This window comes from Pholcus phalangioides, unplaced genomic scaffold (genome assembly GCF_987345545.1).
Source record: "Pholcus phalangioides strain wild (caught in Gottingen) unplaced genomic scaffold, Ppha-v1.0 ptg000022l_1, whole genome shotgun sequence".
NCBI lineage: Eukaryota > Metazoa > Arthropoda > Arachnida > Araneae > Pholcidae > Pholcus > Pholcus phalangioides.
In genome coordinates this window covers 14534836-14556807 of record NW_028301615.1, presented here as the reverse complement: position 1 = coordinate 14556807, position 21972 = coordinate 14534836, and the positions used below count along the sequence as shown (strand labels likewise).

The 21972-nt window shown below is 35.1% G+C and overlaps 1 protein-coding gene across 1 annotated transcript in view; it reads left to right on the top strand.

Annotated features, from left to right (window-relative positions):
* The window catches only part of LOC149069509 (cell adhesion molecule 2-like), a 60983-nt gene extending 40449 nt beyond the window's left edge, over positions 1–20534 (top strand). Inside the window, exons 4-8 of the mRNA XM_089249826.1 lie at positions 2698–2831; positions 10414–10627; positions 14035–14180; positions 14291–14472; positions 16945–20534. Coding sequence (XP_089105952.1) covers positions 2698–2831; positions 10414–10627; positions 14035–14180; positions 14291–14472; positions 16945–17083 — 815 coding nt within the window. The 3' untranslated portion in view covers positions 17084–20534. The remainder of the gene's footprint in view (positions 1–2697; positions 2832–10413; positions 10628–14034; positions 14181–14290; positions 14473–16944) is intronic.
* The last annotated feature ends 1438 nt before the right edge of the window (positions 20535–21972 follow it).

Here is a 21972-nt window from a genome sequence, read left to right as displayed (position 1 = left end):
TATAGTTGATCAAATAAACTAAACAAAATACTTTTTATATGGATACCCTGCGCTCTAAAACACAATTAGAATGTTTTGGCCTTGATTGCCTGATGTCAACAAAAAACAAATCCACGTGTCTAAGTGCAATGTTCATTGACATATTATATAGAACTAAAAAAATCGGAGGAAAGAATAGCAAAAATAAGGGAAAAAAGCGTTGTCCGTTAAGATTTGTTGTTTCTTCCTAACTATTGTTCATTTTTAGAATTGAAATATTTCAGCGAATATTGTACTCAGAGACATGGATTCTTTTGTTACCGGTGTTGGCATCGGGAGAGACAGGGAAACAACTTTCTAAATGAGTTTTTGAGCACAAGGTGTATCCGTATAAAAAGTGGATTTTTTATGCTAATAACTTTGCAACTCCCTTGCAACATGAATGACATATCTGAGTACTACACGTTATTCGGATACTATTTCTAATGGGAAGTATGCATACAGAATCAACGGTTCACCAGCAAAATGCAGTGCGTGCTGGTAGCTATGCACACTGTGTACAGGGCCCTAACTAGGATTTTTGCCACCCTTGCAACTGTAAAATTCGATAATTTTATAACGGTGTTTTTTTTTTATTCCAACCCAAATTGTCAACCCCTTAAATTTAGCCGACCTAGTTACGGCCCTGTCTGTGTATAATCATCGTCATGGTTGATAAGCCAAGATATACGGTAATTTAAATGTAATGTATTACTCTATTATAGTAATATATATAGTATATTATAGTGGCGTTATTTATTTATTTTTGCCAAATTCCTGGAATGTTCAATCAATGAAATGGATCACTGCACAAAAAATATTGAATGGAAAGAAAAAAAAATGTTCTCATTATTTTAAGTCAATAAATAGTTTTGTGGGCTTCTGGATATAATAGCTTTAAGTGACGCTGACATCTGACAGCAGCCATCTATACTTTTATATTTGATTAGTGCATCAATCGGATGAGAGAGAAAAGTTTTCAATGAAAAAAGCCAGTAATATTTTTCGAGGTTTTTTTACACTTCGGAGCGGATAAAAGAGCCCTGGTAGGAAGTTCATATAATCTTAAGGACTTTTTACTTATCTCCTTATAAAAACACGTAGGCCTATATATATGTTACGGTAAAAGCCCGAAGACTGTGGTAAGACCTAGGATTTACCAAGGCGAGTTAGTAAAAGCCTGGAATACGCTTTTAAACGTTTTCATTTCCAACTTTTACCAGGTCAAAGTACGTTGTTAATGAATAAATCAATCCTCATGAACTCATTATTTTTTTATTAATTAATAATTATAGTTATTTAATAATAGTAACTAATTAATGCTAAACAATTAACTGCCACGAACTCATTCATTCTTGACACTAATTAAGCAATTGCTAAAATTGCTTACTCCTGACGCTGATTAAGCTGTTATTAGTTATTATTAATTACCTAATTAATCTACTCCGACCATTAATAGTCGTCACGACCATCAATGGTCAATTGGTTCATTGAAAACGGGGTTTAACTGTTGAAATGAATTAATTTTCTCCGAACAGTATGAAGTTTAAATTAATCAACTAATTGATTAATGATAATTGGCCATTATTTGGTTAGCGTCAGGAAGTGTTGATATCTATTTGGCTAATTAATCCAATATTTAATTATGAAGTTATTATAATTACTAAATTATTAAATTACTACAGTGAAACCTGTACGAAACGGAACGTCAATAGACTGAAATAATATTCCGTTTTAGACAAATTTGCGTTTTTATAAAGGTGCAAAGGAAAGCACTAATCATTGGACAGACTATATTTTGATTCCGTTTTAGACAGGTTTCGTCTCATCCGTTCTAGATAGACAGTTAGATAGAACCGCTCAAAACCCCGGACTGATGCAAAGCAACTTACTTCCGTTACCTCAAAAGACGCTGGGTTGTGTCGGAAAAATTAGCAAGAACTAAAAGTATTTTTATTAGAACTCATTAGTTCCTGACTCTCCCATCAATTAAGTAATAGTTATAATAATTTAATAATTATACAGTAAAACTTGCCTAAGACGGTCACTAAGGCTCCGTCTTATAGGCGGGTTTTAAATTTTGATATTACTATTTTAATTATTTTACATTAAAATTTTTAAATATTTTTTCTGTACCCAAAAGGAAAAAAATCCCCCTTCGTTGGAATAACTTTTTCATAAAATGCATTAACATATACCAATTCATAATAGCCATACATACTAACCATAACAATTGTTATAATTTTTTAAACTATTTACGAATTCATAGGACAGCCTGCACATCGATTAAGTGCTTCGTATCTTCCTACGTATAATATTCATTGCAAATAATTTGTAATAATACATTGCCATAAAATTTTTATATATAATGGCCCCTTCCCCCCCCCCTTTTTTTTTCAACTGTAAGACATCAGTATAGATGTGGCTTAGCTGAAATATCCAGGAGTGTCTCTTCGGGAGTTTTTGACTAGATGCACAAAAATATATGTTCAGCAGTATATCTAATATATTTCGTGTGTTCAATTTATGTTCCCAACTAAAATTTGTGTCTTTTAATTATATTTTGAATTTATTTTATGCAAAAACAAATATTTAGGAGAACCTTTTAATTCCCCGTAACTATTTATATACACACTTATTTTTTTTCTATTTCTATTTTCTCTCACCATTTATTTCAAGTAATCCCTAACGAAGGACCTAACATCGATGGATTAGATCCTCCATATAAAATAGGAGACAACGTCAACATTACTTGTACATCCGGACCTTCCAAGCCATTTTCTCATATGAAGTGGTTCGTCAATGGAGTCGAGGTAAGGCGAAATCTTTATTCGGTACGTGCTTTATTACTTCTAATCCCAATGAGAGAGGGCTTCATTGACAATGGGAAGTAAATCCGAGAGCTACATTTGCCCGGAACTTTAATGTTCTAGGATTATACCGAGAATTTATCTCACTAAGCAATGGTTTGTGTGGCGAAATGAGGTTTTAAACTTGGCTGTGGGTGGGAGATCATAGAACAACATATCCAACTAAGTAGTGGTTTGTGCAAAATGATGCGTTAAAGTCAGTTGTGAGTGGAAGGATTATGTGATGTGAGAATAGTCGAATATAAAATCTGAAGGTACGAAGATCAATATTTCTGTGCTCAGATGGGAAAATGTCATAAGTCACTTTTCCCAAAAAATTGAGTTGTTCGCATTCCAGAGTCTCTCTCGTTCGTCAAAATTTTCTTTTTCAGTTTATCAGGAAACAACGAAGTCAAATTGTAATAAGGTAAAAAGCCTTAAGTAAAAAGCCATTTTGGCAAAATATTGTTTATAAATTTGCCACCGTGAAATTCCGAAAAAGTGACTTATAACATTTCGCCATCTGATTACAGATTTGTAGTAAAAATTACGTTGTATCGTTTAGCATGGTGAATAAAATATTCCATTACCGTATTTTATGCATGTACATTACGAATTATTCGTAAAAAAAAACTGAATTTGTTTGTACGGATTATATCAGAACAATTTTTATTTGCACTATAAAGATTTAATTAGGAAAATATTTTTTTCTTCAAAAATAATATGGACTCCACAATATCCGATTAAGCGGGAACAATGCAACTGCGCTGTTTAACATTGTCAGTATACGAGGATGATGTCACTCTCCGCTGTCCATACGAAGGTTTTTAACAGCTGGTTGATACGGAGATATATTTTGGAAAGAGAAAATTCAACTGACTCTGCGGGGAAACGAACCCACGTCCTTTCACTTTCCGGGTGAACGCATTTAGACTACAGAGGCAACCAATATCTCAATCTTTCCTTGGAGCTCGTGTGCACTGAACTGGACCTAACTCAACTAGTGGTGTAGGGCGTTCACCCAGGAAGTGAAAGGACGTGCGTTCGATTTCCCGCAGGGGCAATTGAATATTTCTCTCTTTCCAAAATATATCTTCGCATCAGCCAGCTGTTAAAAACCTTTGTATTGTTAGTATAGTTTGTATATTGAAAACTGATAAAGGATAAGGATTAATAAAGGTTCTGGAGTAAATCAGAGGTCGAAATGAAAATTATATTTTGAATATTACAAAAACCGCACACGCACACACACAATATTTAAGATTTTCATTTTAATAGCAAAAAATAAGCGCCCTCTATGGGATCAACAACAACTAGATAGTTAAATTCGCACACGGGGAATATTACCTTTTCAGACTAAGTAGGTGGAGAACAGACCCGTGGGATGAACCCATAAGTGGGTGTTGTCTTTCTTCACTGTACATATCCATTATCAACCCCACAGAAAGTTCAGACTTGGCTTCAACGATAACACACATAATCTTTGAAGTCCGGACTAAGTCCCTGAGGTTAAACAGAATATCCAAAACGAGAAGGAAGTACCCCGCACGTTTGTGCGCTCAGGGTTTGAAATGGTTTAGATGAGAGACATTTTTTCCTCAAAGAAACCGAATTCGTATCGGTGGATTATACGAAGGTAATTATACGGTATTAGTCTACTAGGGTCATTCTCATAACAAAAGTAATGAACAAGTTGTTGCACCACTGTGAAGTGGATTACCAATCTCAACGAATCCCGTTGTCGAAAACTTGGGAAGCAGCTTTTGTCACTTCTTAAGGGATCAGTTGTGTGTGAATTGTACAGTGTTAGTAATGTCGTCCACGAGTACTTCTGGTTCGTTGACAGTTGGGTATCAGTAATAACTTGGATATTAGACCGTTAGAAGAAAAAATATATATTTTACGTTTGAAGTTTCAAACATTCTTATTTACCGGTTATTGTTTAAATCAAGGATTAGACGCTTTGTTTCGAATCGAAGATGTAATTGCAGCCAAACGAGTGGAGAAGAAACGCCCCCCCCCCCTCCCCCGGGATTTGATGATTGATGACTTGAACAAAATTTCATCGGGAACAATGGTTTGAACAATTTTACAATGGCAAACAAATGAATATTTATAGCTTAGGATCCTGGCGGGCAGAGGTGCACGATAAATAATCAAATAAATAGGCTTCGTATCACTTGCACACATTGCAACAGTTGCGCAGAGAAAGCAAAAAAATTGACCTGTCAAGTTTAACTAATCCTGCAGTACTATTTGACCTTATTTTGCCAATTTGTTCAGCAAGCTAACATGAAGTGTTGCCTCACGTGCGTTGCAGTGAAGCGATGAGTCCAAGCCATTCAACTTATTCCCCCAAGTTGAAAAGGTCAATGCAGAGGAGAAAATTTCCCTTCCTGGAAGGTCTTTCTGCAGAGGACCGCCGTGTATCACGTGTGGCCGTAAATCTTTTCATGCCGACATGATACACGTGCACACACGACTTCTGGACATGAAAAAATTAGTTAGAGATTCCCCAAAGGCATCTTTGCGAGATGCATGAACGTTTTTGCAGCAGTAGTAGTTTTAGAGGACGGTTTTTCAACTATCCAGGAGCAAATTCGAGTCGGTCTCCCATTTAAAAAAAATCTCTCCGCAGAAGCAGGCTGTCATAAATTCAAGCCTTTATCATCTTCACTTCAAAATATGGGAGGCAGAGAGCAGCACCAGCAGGAACACGAAACGGCACAACTATGACAACTGCAAGTTGTGTGAGTGTATCTAAATGCATGGTCCTAACGATTTCATGTTGTCAAAGTTGTGTTTGATTCGTGGTCTTGCTGGTGCTGCCATCGTTCTTTTATAGCAGCCACCTCGTTGGGCATTTTGCCTGTTGTGGCGTTTATTTTTGTATATTTGAAGTAAAGATGGTAAATGCTTGAATTTCCATGTTACGTAGGCATCACGTTGAAGGCCTGCCTGCTCCCTGCGGAAAGACTTTTATTATGGGATTAGCTCACATTCGCGCCTCGAAGTTAGAAGTAGAAGTAGTAGTGGTAGAGGGTGTGGCCGCGGACGATCTGAGAACTATACAGAAGTCGGTACTTTTAGCAGCAAATATTTTGAAGCCTTAAAACGTAATCATTTTGAGGTAGAGTGTGCTAGGTAACTCAGCTTATACACCAATACTAAAATGCTATCTATTAAAATTTACACGTAAAGATAGAAACATGCTATCGTGTGCATTGCCATTGTATTGTATAAGGTACTCACAATGTATGCGATTAAAATTAATTATTAAATTGGATCAGCGTAACCTTATCTCAACATTTTCGTTCCAGCTATAGATAGCCCGAAAGTGTTGGGGAATCACGATAATCCCGATATAGTCACCCTTTGTATCGACTACCAAACGAGAATAACAAAAAATAGAGAAATGCCCGGATAAGCAAGAGAAGGGGTAGCTAATGCTAATGCAATCAATTCCATTTTCCTCTAGAGATTTCAGAAGTGAGGGCAATTTACGAGATAGTGAGTTGCCTGTTCAATTTGCGGCGAGCTTGGCATCGATCTCGGATAAGGTTACACCACGTCCGTGCAGTTTCCGTCGTTTCTACCGTTTGGTATACCCCACCCCACCCCCGTCCTCCTCCTCCCGAAAGTGTATTGAGTAGTGTTATCTTACACATATACATTGTCCGTATTATTATTATTACCGAGATTCACTGCAAGTATGTTTGATATGCGAGGTGTAGTTTAACATACTGCACTGTCTTTATGATCGCATGCGGCTTAGTAACAGCAATCACTTTGAAATCGCATATCGATGACGTATATCGTTACGATTACAGATGGAAACTCTGATTACAATAAGTATGCCATATACTATAGAAAATTCTCAATAAAAACACAATGATATTATTTATTCTATGTTGTACACATTCATGTTTTTTGCCGCTGTGGTGGTCGAGTGGTTATAGTGACGGACTCGCGATGCGAGGATCCGGGTTCGAACCCCACAGTGGTGGTCGGCTGAAGTTGGTTTTCTGTGGTTCCCAACATCAAGGCGCAAATGCGAGCCGATCTCCCTGTTAAAAAGTCTCGCCACAGAGAGCAACAGTCCTACAACGATAAATCATTCAATCATAACACTTCCCTCATAGTTAGAAAAACTGGTGGCAGATGGCAGCACTACACATAACAAGCATTACACAGAAACAAACTTTACGTCAGGTTGCACTACACATACACGCACATTCCCGCATATACCGATTCGTTGGGGGGTGTGGGCTCGGGGAAAAATGGTTCGGGGATCCATGATGTTATTAAGTCAGCCACCTCGTTGGGCAATTTGCCTGTTGTGGCGTTGTATTTGTATATGTAAGGGTCTGCCAAAAAGAATTTCGTGCGAGTGTATTTTAATATAAGGGACTTAAAGAGGTATATTCGATGGAGAAACGGATGCCTTTTTTTGCCGTCTGCGGGCTATACGAAGTTTGCCGCACTTTTACCATTCTAGTAGAATTTTCTTGACCCCTCACTACTTACCCTAGATCCACTTGGCCGCCCATCTCTGTGAACACTCCTCTGTCTCTTTTTTGATCTTTTGCACTCTTTTGATCAACGACTGATTTACGCCCTCGTACCCCCCCCAGATTACTCTTTTGGCCGCTCAACGACATGTCTCTCTACGTCACTCTTATGATTGTTCACTGACTTATTGTCTTGCTCTCTAAGCCATTCAGTGATCTAGTCCCTTGCTCTCTTCATAGTTTTGGTCGTTTTATTGATCTGAACCTTTGCTCTCTAGGCCACTCGATGATCTAGTCCTTTGTTATCTTCACTCACTCTTTTGGTATTTTACAGACCTGACATCTATGTCTCTATGTCACTCCCTTTTAGTCATCCAATAGTTTTTGTTCTTGTATAAGCGGACACAGACTCCTCAGACAGTAGGGGGGGGCGGTCACCAAGGGTGGGTGTATAGTAAACGGGGAGAAGCAAATGTCCACACGCAATCTTTTTCAAAATTGAAAGTTCCCCCTCCACCCTCTTCAGCATCCTGCCTATGGTCTCTTGTTTTCCAAGCCATAATTTTGGTGGTTTACTGACCTGATCTCTTGCTCTCTATACCACTCATTCTGTCACTCACTGACCTAGTCCCTTGTTCTCAAGATCGCTCTTTTTCTCGCTCACTAGAAAAGTTGATTTGCCAGTTAAATGGTCTCACCTAGCCCGTCATTTCTTAGGCAGAAGCGCGTTTATGATATCAAAGCCTTGCGTGCTATAATTTTTTCCCAATCTCTCATTTTATTTATTTTCCTGACCACTCATTCTTAATATTTTCCGCCCCTCAGAACTTGCCACCAGTGGTTATATCCAGCTACGCTCCACTCGTATACAAGCGTCTTTTTCGATGGTATAACAAAGTTCAGGCAGTCAAATTACGAGTAAGCCAGAATATACTTTTGTAAGAAGTCAATGTAGGGTGTATTTAGACACTCATACTTCAGACACGAAAGTTTCGTATCGGATACTCTCAGTTAGCGTGAACCTCTCATTGACGGACGTTCTAACTGAATTCCATCAAAGGGCTTCAACCTATTTACTTACCTATTACTACCTATTGACTTACACTCCCCGTAGGAGCACACTATTTCAGCCCTTTAGATGTCCGTTATGGTTCTACTATTATTCTTTCAGAGATGGCAGATAAGTCATCTCAAAAAGTCTCTTTCCTCAACCCCTTCACGTGTAATTTTGTTGAAAATTTGGACCAACTTTATTTGAGGTATCTGCGATAAACCTCACACAAAAACTAGTTTCTTTCTTCATACCTTAGACCGTGACCGTGAACTGTGATGTAGAGCACCAGACCCAAAATTATTTATTTAAGCATCCATCCCCCGCACCGGCAGAAACATCAAATGCAAGGAAACCACGTGACTCGGGGAAAACAAAGTTTGTGCCTGGCAATTTGCTCATAGAAATGTACAGTTCGGTCTCTAAATATTGACTTTTAAAGATTAAGAAAAGAATGGAGAAGTCATCTAAAGATAAAAAAGAAGATGAAATTATTTATTTCATTAATTCTGGAATAAATTCTTTCCTCAATTCTGGAATTTTCCTTCATTAATTTTGGAATTTTCTTTCATTAATTCTGGAATTATCTTTCATTAATTTTGAAATTATCAATTTCGTCAATGCTGAAAGTATGATTCATGAAAAGAACATATTTAAATTAAAGAAACATAGAAATGAATCGATAAGCCTGTTTTTGCTTCAAAAAATGCTTGATTAAAGCTGCGTAATTTCTTCAATGTAATTTATATGGGCCCATAATTAATTAAAAAACATTATAAACTATACGGATTGATGCAATTGAGTAATATAAGACAATACGGAGACATTAATTCTCATTTTCGTGATTGAGAAGATATAAATAAAAAGCTGAAATAAATGTTATTGCATGGATATCCACCGTAAAAGTGGGTCTATCTCATTATTTTATATTTAATTTTCTGGGCTGGCTTCGTATCTCTAAGCGAGCTCAATATTTCGAAAATCAAAAATTCAATTCAATTTTAAAAATTATTTTGTGGCGGAAAATCCCCACTAAAATAAAAAAAATAAAAAAAAACGGAGATGTTGGGGGGGGGACACCGTTCTCAGTACTGCCAAGGCGGAGACCGCTGACGTTATACTCCCTCCAGTAATATAAGCTCGATGCGTGGGAAGTACAAACATTTGCACAGAAAGACTATAAGAGATGTAAAAAATGCTGCGTCGAGAGTGAAGAGAGAGAGAGAGAGAGAGAGACAGAAAGAACAGGAAAAAGAAAAAAAAATTTCCGTTCATAGAGTCACAATAAAGTTTCACGATGGGGAAAAAAGGTAAAGAAAACAGTGAGAGAGCTAGAATGAATTTCTTCCATGTGTTTTGGATGAGATGTATCATTCCTGATCGTTAATAGATAAATGTACCATGGGTTGAAAAAAATCTCCCTCTGTACTGCCCAAACCTGGGGGTGAATTTGCTGATTAGCTAGTCTCTACGTATGATGATTTTACCAGTTAAATCAACGAAACATAGACTATTTATGGATATATTAAATGAAAATGCTCCCAAAAGATAGTCCCGAGGTACTACTTTGATTATTTCCAATGGGCTACTACTATTATTTTAAACTTTGACTGTTCGACATCTATGACTTGAATAAGAAGCAATTAATTTATTTGCGTTACACCTCTGATTCCGTAAGTATATTCCGTTAATGCACCTCAGTTTATGAAAGTACCTCGAATAACCCAATGCTAGTAAATTAAGGCCGGATAATCGGGTCCATTTCGCAATAACATCGTATATGCTTTTTCGTCCTTCTCAATAAATCCACTTGAGCGGGATTATTTGATCGACATTTATTTTGCATTCTACGCAACCAAAATAAAACAAGATACCGTCTGTTTTGTTCCTACAATGGAGTTGCACCGAATTTACCTTTTCCATGTTGTTTCTCTCTAACAGGAATAGTTCAATTTTTATGGTATCGAATTGTGTGTTTTTGTAGGTATTGCCAACGACAGAGTCCCGTTACCCGCCCATGAGACATGCGAATGGTTTGCAAACGACTGTCATCGGATTGGATTTCACTATCGATTACACTCACTTCTGGGGAGAAAAAATCAGCATAAAGTGCACCAGCTCCATACCACAAGTATATTCAAGTGCAAGTGAAGAGATAGTCATTGGCGACAGGAGCTCGTCTGCGAAGCCGTATCACGGTACAGAGTGGCGAATATATACATATCAGATATATTGGTTTCTCTATTTTTCTTTTCTTGTATTTTATTCATTCTTTTGTCGGTATGTATGTATGCATGCATGTTGCAACCGTGATAGTGGTGAAAGTATTTTTCGACTCAATCGGGTATGGTGGTGATAGTGTCGTCGAATCATTGTTGTAATAATGGTTTCAGAATTTCGGGGCGAGGGGCTCACAATGTTTCTGATGGATGAAAAAAATATAAGAAATAGGAGAATATTCGACATACTTCTATCTAATGAAGGTTGCAGTGGATATTTGCCATCATGTGAACTCATAATCTCAAGCCTCTTCATTGATGAATTTTCTCACGGAATCCCCAGTAAAATATATATCAAAGTTCTACTATTTTGAAACCGTAGTTATTTATGAAAAACTAACAATACTTTGGTAATATTTCAAGGAAAGCAAGAAAAAAGCCGAATTTTCAAAAAAAAAACAACACGCACAGCTATAATTAGTTGCGTGGACCTTTGTGACATGTCACATTTCTTTATGTAGATTCATATTTAAGGTATTTTCGAGCATTTTTTTTTTTTCATTCATCATTGAAAATTTTAAATTCTGGGCAATTTCGCCGGTGAATGTAAGAAAGGGGTTATTTATTATTATCTATTTTTGGGTATATTGCTGCCAAAGCTTAAAATTGGTCAGTTCGTGAAATGGCCATGAAGATTACTCAACGTCTTACTCCCCAGAAAGATCGCGCATGTCCTAGGTAATAGTTGTCGACAGCTCTAAATATGGAACTTTAATTACGAACACCCTGTATTTGTGTATTTTTTTATCAATCGCGTCAGCTTGAGTGATTTGACATAATGAAGTTTTATCATTTTGGCTGATACAGACGAACTTGGCTATTTTGTATTTTTGGATAACTCGAATTTTAGTAATTCCCCTCACGTTTCTAGCTCAATTTAATGTTAAAAATTACCTGTTTAATCCGATCATTTTTGCCATGTTTAGGATAATTCGAGGTTTGAATCGGACGTTTCATTTGCAAAATGCATGTTTTCTAGCTGAAAAATAGTCTGTCCTCCTTTTCTTAATTTCGTTGTTAACTGAAGAATTTACTTTTCGAGAATGCAACATACATCGAGCATGAAAAAATTACAATCAACCAAATCTAAATTTTTTTTGTTTGGGATCTAAATAAGAAGCAATATTTTCGTTAATAGGTCCATGCTCTAGCTTTTCTATTTCCGTGGGAAGCTGAAGCTTTACAGGATCTTTGAAGATTTCATTAACACCTGCAAAGAGCAGATGAAAATGTAACTAGTCTGGAAAAACTTTGTTTGCTCGTTCGTTTGTTTGTGAGTGTGTGCGTGAGAGAGAGAGAGAGAGTAGCAATCTTCTCTCTCTACAGAAAAAAAAATATTAAAAGCAGTAGTGCTGAAATCCCAGTCACACATCTGGTAAAAAATGTGTTGGAGATTCATGTTTCTTTATCATTATTGTCCGTTTATTTTAGAACAAAAGTAAGGATTAACAAAGTTTAACACCATCCAAACTAAAACAAATTAAAATTGCAAACTTATTAAACAAGTAGTTTTCTTGGTTCTTGACATTTTTTACAAACACTAGTTGCAACAACGAGGAAACTTTCATAATGAGTGATAATATCACTCAATACATCTATATAATTATTAGGAGTCTTTCACTCATGGGAAAATATAGTTATCCCCTATATTGATGAATTAAATAATTAGAACATTTTTGTTGGCCCCTTGAACTTCGAATTTACCAAGTTCGACTGTACATGCATAAAAAGTAGGAATATCTCAAGAAACAAGTCATCAAATGGTTGAACTTCTGACGCACCAGCATACGTAATCGTCGAAATCGATGAAACTATCCCAACAGAAACGATTTAACGTGGCATTCAGACGAGAAAGAAGAGGAAAAATATATAACATATAAAGGAGTCGAGCAATAAATTGGTAGATATATATCTGAGAACAGCTGCGTGAGAGCCGCCAACTGTTACTTCGATCGACTAATCTTCGTGAAAGAGAACAATCATACTTTCTTTCTTTTGAGGGGAATTTTTAAATTGTTTCTTAACTCAAAAACAATGATACACATAAACTTTTACTTTTCCCCTTCTTTTATTCTTTTTCATCTTAAACTCAAATTCAGAATCGTGTGTGTGGGAGAAGGCTTTAATTTTCTACTGCTTCAAAGTATGGTGGGGAGGGAGATACATGTCAAGTAACTATTATGAATACGTTTTATTTCATGGTCCTAATTAAATATATTAACATATAAAAATCATGGTTCAAAGTTATTAAGGAATATTTATCTCTATTTCATACGATTTTGTGTAAAATTCATAAAAACAAGTGGCACAAAGCCTTTTTCGAACACAAAAGAATATCTGTAATAGCCATGTTATATTTTTTTCCCTGACTCTTACCGGATAGCAATGTAATTTACAAGATCAAAATATAATTTACCACTTTAAAATGTGATTTACCGGATTAGATTTATAATTAACCGATAAAACTTTGAATTCACCCGACATATTAGAATATGATTTACCAGACAGATTAAAAATGTCAATGGAATTTATCTTAATAAAAATAATTTTGATGGTTTTTGTGAGGTCGGCAGAAGTCCAAAGACTATATCAGGACATTTTCGGAACCTCGCTACTTTCAATCAAATTAAATACAATAGAGGGTCATTGTTAGATGTGTCAATAGAGCAAAGCCTCCCTATACTTACATCTACATCCACTAGTGCGAGATTTGCTGTTAATAAGTGACGTGAGTTAAGATGGTCGGGTATGAGCCCAGACCTAAATCATATAGCGAACCTTTGGCGGTCTATTATTACTTCATACTTATTCCCAATGTGGTCAGTTTTCAAGTATTACGGCGTTGAAGTAGCGAAATATGCAAAGTTAGTTTCTCTGGATTCCGTTTCTCTTACACGACCGGGAGAGGTCAAAGGTCAAGTTTTTACCAGAAACTCTGATGTCGCAAATACTTTTTTCAGCATGCCCGATGTAAGTATTTCAAACAATCCGTGGCGATAGCGCAACTGTGAAACTGTGAATATCAGAATTATGCTGATCTCTATATACTTTTGTGACAGGTGTTTTTAAATTTTTGTCAAGTCATTTCCTGAGGAAAAATTCTGTTCAACTATCGTGAATGACGTTACTGGTACTGGATTCACGTGTAAAAAAATTGAGATCGAAATGTGGAACGGTTGATTTGTTATTCAAGAAAAACGGTTGTCCATAAAACTCTTCGACAGACTATATCAAGTTTCTTGTAATACAGATGAATAATTTACGTATCCGTAAATGTGATTAAACGTACATAATAATTTTATTTACAACATATTATATACTCTTAGTTTCGCATAAAGCTTCGGATCAGAAAGGTCCAACCATCAAAGGTAATCAAGCTTGGTACGACGTTGGTGACTTGGTGAATATCAATTGCAGTTCAGCTAGGACGGCCATTCCTGCTCACATACGCTGGGTTGTTAACGGAATGGAGGTATCAACTGTTTACTCGCGTTTGTTACACGTAACATATTTCAATTTAAATCATTACCCGTAACCGATATAATTTCCTGTAAATGTCCCAATGTTTGGTTATCTTTATAGCCTAAAAGGGAGCACGTCATCAAGTATCCTACAATCAGGTATTCAGACGGAACGGAAATATCCAACCTCGGGCTCAGGATGAAAGTTCAGCATTATCATTTCAGGAGCGACGAATTGAGAATCAAATGTACGTCCACGCTCTACAGGATGATAACCGTGGAAGCTGATGCGTTTCTCCTAAGGTGAGATTCCTACTGAAGCTATTATCCACTTCAGAGGTGAAAAAAGAAAAAAACTGTACACACACACACAGGGTTGACAAATAGTATATGTCACATTAAGAAAAATGGACCAATCGACAAAAAAAAGTGTTGTTTGCAATAAATAATAATTATTATAACGTAGAGGTTCTTTTGACGAAAATAATTTAAACTTTTACTCACAAATGGTGCAGAATCACAGAAAACTTTACTTAACCGCATCCGACAACGTTGAAAACGCCATTTTGGAAGAAAATATAGATTTTAAATTTTTTTAGTTTTTATAAAAGCACTGTTTATTGTGATTCCAAAACAGGCCTTGTTTTGTTTATATGATGCTTAGAAGCAATGTTATGTTCACTTTAGTGTTGCGTTTTTACATACAAGTAATACGCGAATAAAGACTTATATGTTTCTATATGTATACTATATGTTTTTTACGAAGAATGCTATTTTTTTGACATTTTACTTGTGACATGACTTGCAAAAATTGATTCATTGCATCCTTACGAAATTTTAATGTGATATTTTGCTATACATTTTTGAGGTTATGTACCAAAATCTAAGGTCTATCACATTTGTTTTTCGAATTACAGTGTTTTATAGACAAAATGTAGGATGAAATTTCAAAAAATTCACACGTACATAAACATATTTTGGTGTAACTTATGAGCATATCATGCAATCCTTTAAATTTTGATTCATAACCTGCAACAGTAGTAGCTAAATGCACTGTGAAAATCCCAAAGTCTTTCATTAGAAAAATCTTTTGCAATCATGTTTCGAATATTACATGAATTTTTCCTAAAGTTCGACATAAAAATGATGTTTTCATAGAAAATGTCATAGGTAGACCAAAATTTATCACAGTTTTCACCATTTCGAGACACTTTCTATCAAAAAATGTTATTAAAATTCACTCCAGTACCATTTTAAAGAAAAGTGACAAGAAAGGTAGTCGGATACCTTAAAAAGTCTCCCAAAATCAGGATAATATGGGGAAGTTGGTCTGTCCCGTAAAATGCGGGACTATCCTAAGAACGTACGATACGTATTGCCATATTTCAACGTGTATAACAAACCCGTTGATTTTTTTTTTGTTTTGGCTTAAAGTATGGAAAAAAGTTTCATCAAAGATATTTTTTTTATTTTGAGATAAAAATAAATATATATAATTTTTTTTGTTCACACATACACATCATATAAACCATTAAATTTCTCATCACTCTCATCGGATACATCAACTAGTTCATCGTCAAGTCAATCTCATCATAAAATTGCATTATCCTAACTACCATCCATGTTTTCACTAATGCCACACTTTTTTAAGGCCCTTTGCAATCACTTCTCTCTTTCCATGACTTGTTCATGTGTTCATCCAGCTACTAACTACACTAATTTTTGGCTTTCTGACTCTTCTTGTAGGTAGGTGTAAGGTTGGAGTAAACATCTTGCATCCATTTTCTCCGTTCCTCCCACATTAATGCCTTGAAGGGTTTGTTGATACTGACGTCCAGAGATTAAGTTGCCCTGTAAGACCACCAATAATAACTGCCAATTAAATTTCTGATTTTTTGCCAACTTCTTTGTTTCATCTACTAAGGGTACGATGAACAAACTAGAACCAGCATAGCTGGCCTCTTTTTGGCATGAGTTTTAAGGAATTGAGTATAGTTTGTTCGTATAATACTCTCTACACGTATACGAAACCTCCCGTATTTTGGGAACAAATGGGCTGAAAGGTTTTCTAGCATACGTTAAAATACGGTACATTGCTTTGGATGCGCATCTGCTTCGGTATCCAGATTTAACCACCCTCTGTCTTTTACTGGTAAAAAATGTCAAAATTCAAGCTTCGTTTATAACAAACATCATGGAACTGAGGGCAAGAATCAAGCGATTCTCGATCACAGTTGTTATTTGATTCTTCGGCAATCGATGTTAGCACACACATGAGTTGAAATTGGTTATCGTGTAGATTAGGGATTTTCAAAGCATGGGCCGTCGAGCTCTTTAGTAACATGTGAGTTGTATAGCTGAGTAACCTGCATGCCTGAATAAAATGATATCAAATGGGGTCCACGCTACGTTAATGGTTGAAGGGGCCTGAATACATGTAGCCCGAGCTACAAAGGCTGTTCATATTGAAATATGGCAGTTTTATGTAACTGAAATTGGAATAATTATTAATTATGCACTGTTTTTGTCGCGTTTTGTGAGTTAAATCGAGTTATTTGTGATACAGAACAATCTGTGAGGGAAATTTCGAAATATTTTGTAATTTGAAAAAAAAACTTTACACCATGGTAAGCATCTTAGTATAAGTCGTACTGTTTTGAAAAAAATGAATCGAATGATTTTTTTATCAATTTCTAATCCCATGAACATTTCGCCTACCCTATATATCTTATAGATGTTAATCTTATATTGAAATTAACGGTATTTTTCTTCCAGCTCACCAGGTAACCACGTCTTTTTCCAATACCTACCAAACGGAAGCATAAGAAATACGTCGATAGATTCAAAAACAATTCGTTTGATCGTATTGATTCTATTCAGAGAAATAATCTGGACAATTATGGCATTCCGATGATTAAAGATTCGTGTTTGCATTTAAATGAAAAGACTAGGCGACTATTATGGCTTCATCAAAACATATTTCCATCGTCTTATTGGGGCAGCGGAAGCAATACCATAACCATACAATATTGAATGAAACTGCTGCTGAAAAGAGATTGATATTCATCACATTGCCTTCCTCCTGATGAAACTCTGCAGCACCGACCCGTGGATATTTCATCTGTGATATGAATTGAAAAATTAGCAACCAAATTGAAAAGAATTCGTTTTTTTTTTCTATTCTATATCGTCACTGGTGAACATTTACTGATCACCCATGATATTATCATCATCCTGAAGCACTTGTCTGGTGAGATCCGCAATACGTCAGCGTGTATAATCCTTATACCTATATAGCTGCATTAACAATAGAAACTATTTATCAGAGCTCATCATCACGATAATTATGCATGCATTTATCAATATTGTGTTGCGTATAAAGTATTTCTTTCAAAGATATACATTTTAAAAATAATTATCTCCGATTATGTTGCGTTTCCTCAATTTCATTCTCAAATAAAAAATAATTCTGAAATGTTAGCTGCTAAAAAGAATTGTGAACATCCATTTATTAATTTCTATTTTCAATTTATTTACAATTATTTTAATTTCAGTGATGTGTATTAATTAAAATTCAAGACTGATAAAAATGATCATGAAAAAGTATATACGGTAATTAGTGCATAGTTGAATGGTCTACGACGGCCGTTTGATAAGTAAGGTTTAAAAAAATGGTGTTTAAAAACATTTTTTTTTGGGACAAATTATATTTTAGGGAATTTTCACAAGCTCTATACTCTCTTCAAAATAATGTTAAAACAATTTTTATCCCATCAAGAAATTACGTTTTCTTTATCTCTATAGCATTTTTTAGTAACAGCGATGGACTTTTGATTTGATTTTTTTTAAAAATCAGCCAAGCAAATATTTTAAGTTAAGGAACAGGGAAGAAAAATTCAACCTTTTGGCCAAGTCTGGAATTCGGTGGATGAGAGATTTGTGCAAAGCTTAATTCACACGATTTGGCAATTATAATGGTGTATCTGTGAGATACAGTATTCTCATAGTGAAATAGAGCTTTATTTGTATGCCAAACTTGGCCGTTTCATATGCAGTTGTTCTTTCAATTTTTACGAAAGCATGGCATAATGTTCTGTTATTATCTGACACTTCTGGAGGTAGTCTATGTAGCCTTGAAAATCCTTAAAAATTGAATTGTGTCCATTACTTTTCCAGAGGACAAAACAGCATGTACTTTGTTTTGCGCGGGTTCACCATGCTCCTCATTACCATCCTCACCATGATTGTGAGGGTTCCTCCACTGATTTGGCTGTTGTTTTGTAGTGGCGAATCCCTGTTAGTCAAAAATCGAAAGTCTTTTATTGTTATGGGGCAATGTTGACCTTTTGAAATGATTTTTGAGTTCGCATTTGATCAATCGTAACTGTTCCCGACACACACTATGGACACATCGTGGCCAATCCGACACGTTCTTTCTTTTCTGATTTCTCATGGAAAATATTGCGAATCCAGTTCTATTGAGACGCCCACAACGGTATTAAAAAAAAAAAAAAAAACAACAGTTCAATTTTCGACTACTGGTGAAAAAGTGGCGCTTTTTTATCGCAGTTATCTTTTTTCTCATGGTCCAAATAGCGTATATACCCAATTTCAATACAATACGCCCACGACAACGGGCACTACAGTAGTGTAAGTGTAATTAAACTGACACTACAAAGGGCCCGCTGTGGTGGATGTATTTCATTGAAACTTCGTATATACGTTACTTAGACCGAGGGAAAAAGATAACTGTGATAAAAAAAGCTCTTTTTCACTTTGTGGCCTTGAACTATTGTTCATTTAATCTGTTTTTCCTCATGTGTGGTTCATCCTATACCCCTATCCTGTATGTATATGTTTCATCAAAATATTTCCACCAGAATGGGCGCAACATTTTGTCTGAGTAATGTGAGTTTATTTATAACCACCCTGTACTTTTTCAGAATTACAACCCAAACTTGCAACGACACCAAAAAATAAACTAACAACGCCTTTGTGATCTAAATTGTTGTGACAGGTTTTGAATAATGACTTTTGAAGTTGTAACAATTTGAAAGTGACCGTGCTGCTATCTCATAGATTAGCAGATTTATCAAACGATCGGTCAAGATATCATGTCAAGATATCCTGTAATATTTTTGACTCAATGTAGTCTATATATTAATTATTTTTCTGATTTAGCACCGTGACACGTTTGCGAAACTATAATCTTGTGGTCATATGGTGTTTACACTATGCGGCACATATTTTATTTCCAAAAAGACGACATTATAAATAGATTGTAAATTTCATCGACATTATAATAGAGAGTAAAAATTGTTGTATAACTTCCAAATATATATTAAGTTATTTAAGCAAAGAATTAAGAATTTTAAGCATTCAAAAAATTATTTTTAATGAATAATATCTACATAATGAACCGCTAATTACATGGACGTTATATTTCGTCCCTCAATGGTGCTCTGCATATGCCAGTGATGCATTACATTTTCTCGTCTCCCACCATGAAGGCTACCAACAAGTCCTTGGATTTTTACGAACCTGGGAAAGAGCATTGATAACAAGTTTTTTTTTTTTTTCTATTGAACCTGAGGCGACCACCGGTAGAATATACCTTCATTTCCGACAAAAGCTGATCGGTCGTAAATTGATGTTGTAAGGCGATATGACCGGAGTTAATGTGCAGTAAAATAGTGCTTACATTAGTTCTTGTTCGCTATGATACGCCTAAGCTCATGTAGGGCCTATTTGAAAAATATGGTATTTTTTTTCTAAATGAAACTGCGTAATGAATTTACATGGAAAATTAATAATTTTTTTTAGGTTTCATTGGTTTTATTATTTAAGTCCTATGTGTATTACACTGCAAGGATGCATGAACCAGTACTGTAATGAAATGAAAGAGTTTCATTGATGTTTTAGTAGTAGTTGGTTGAAATTTGAATTTTTTCTTTTTGATTAAGATGAAAATATCAAAAAATAGTTTTAAGTGTGTTGTGTTTTTAGATTTTGAAAGAAAATTGTTGAATGTTTTTCATAACAGAAAAAAAAAATTCTACCTTAGAGCCACAGAAATATAATTCAAATGTTTTTTTGAGATTTTCATAAAGTTGTTAAAAAAAATTTCCTGCGTTTGATCAATGGCATATAAATGATTAGTAACTCCTATTCAGTTCAATGCTAAAAATATTATTTTTGTCTAGCCTGTAATATCAGGTTTTCGGTATTATATTTTTATGGCTCTGAGATATAGAATGTACTTCTAAAGCGTCTTCTCATGTTCGATTGTGTTTGATTTTCAATTCGATACATTGGAGCTCTTGTACATAAGAAAATGTTTCACTGATAAAGTGTCCTTAACATTTCGTTTGAATTGTGTTATTTCATATATACTTACACATCACTCATGAAAAGCATATCTATGCGAAAGCAATATCTATGCTAAGACATTTGTTAGATTACATGCTGAAATTTTTGGCAAAGTTTGTGCAATATTACTTATTCTCCGATATAGTGAGCTTTATCGTAAAGATTTTGAATAACTTGCACACAAATTTTTATCGCCACGCAAACTTCCCGTACTTTTATGATAATATGGAGAAACGATATAATATATAATTATTGTCACCTAAATAAATGGATTAATTCATTCCCAGTGTAGAATTCTTTGCTATGAACGTAGAATATTTCGCCTTCCAGTATTTGGATTAGAAGAAAACATTTTCTCTAATGAAATCATCCAATATGGTAATAAATATACCTATTCAATTTATGCACTATTTTTCAAAAATAAAATTTAAAGTAATATATTTTCATCCCTTCTTAAATAAATAAATAAATATATATATATGTTGTGTCAACAATAGGGTGCAGAGTAACAGAGTAGTGTACGCAAGTCAACCCACCTAAAAAGGTGATTACTCTAATGTCTTTATAATTCAATTTTCGAAGCGTATGTTTCAACCTCACCGAAATAAAAAATCATTAGGGGAACAAGTTAAAGAAAAAAGTATAAATCTATATATAAATTTGTTATTATTACAAAAATAAATATAAGGAAAATCTGACCAGTCGAAGATATGAATTTTTTGTAAAGTGTCGTGTTAAACTCTTAAATTAATGGCAAAGTTAATCGGATCTTTTGTCTGATTTCTACAGGGTCTGGAGCCTAATATTTTCCTATATTTGCCTGGCATCTGTATAACTTGTGGGTCTGTAACAAGTATAAAATACTGCCTTCATGTCACCCCGCAAATACTGAACGTTCCAATAATAAAAAAATTCAGTAATTGATTTAATTATATAAATTATCAATATAAATTATCATTCACACAGTTGAAATAATAAGTATACCTACGGAAGCAATCTTCTATCAATAATGTAACCACACACTAAGCACTGTAAACAAAATTTTTCAATGCTTTCATGAAACCTTAAAACGATGCGGGAAAAAAAGTGATAATTATGAGAGATTTGGCTTCATGTTTCATCATGTAGGCTCGCTCTGGTGGCTTATCTTGGAATCACCGCTATTTAATTCATAGTAGCTATTGTGTCATCTAAAATATAAAACAAATAGAGTATGTACCAAGTCACTCCGCCGGTCACCCCACACAGTTTACGGTATAAATTTTAAAAAAAGCATTCTATACATGTCAAATGATTGAAATAAATGGAGGGGCGACATAAACGATGGTATGAACGATATCGTATCGAATTCCCATTCCGATTTCCTCAGCTTTAATTTTGTACGGGAATTCTTTTATTTAATTCTTCAGAATTCGATGACATTGACATCTGTTC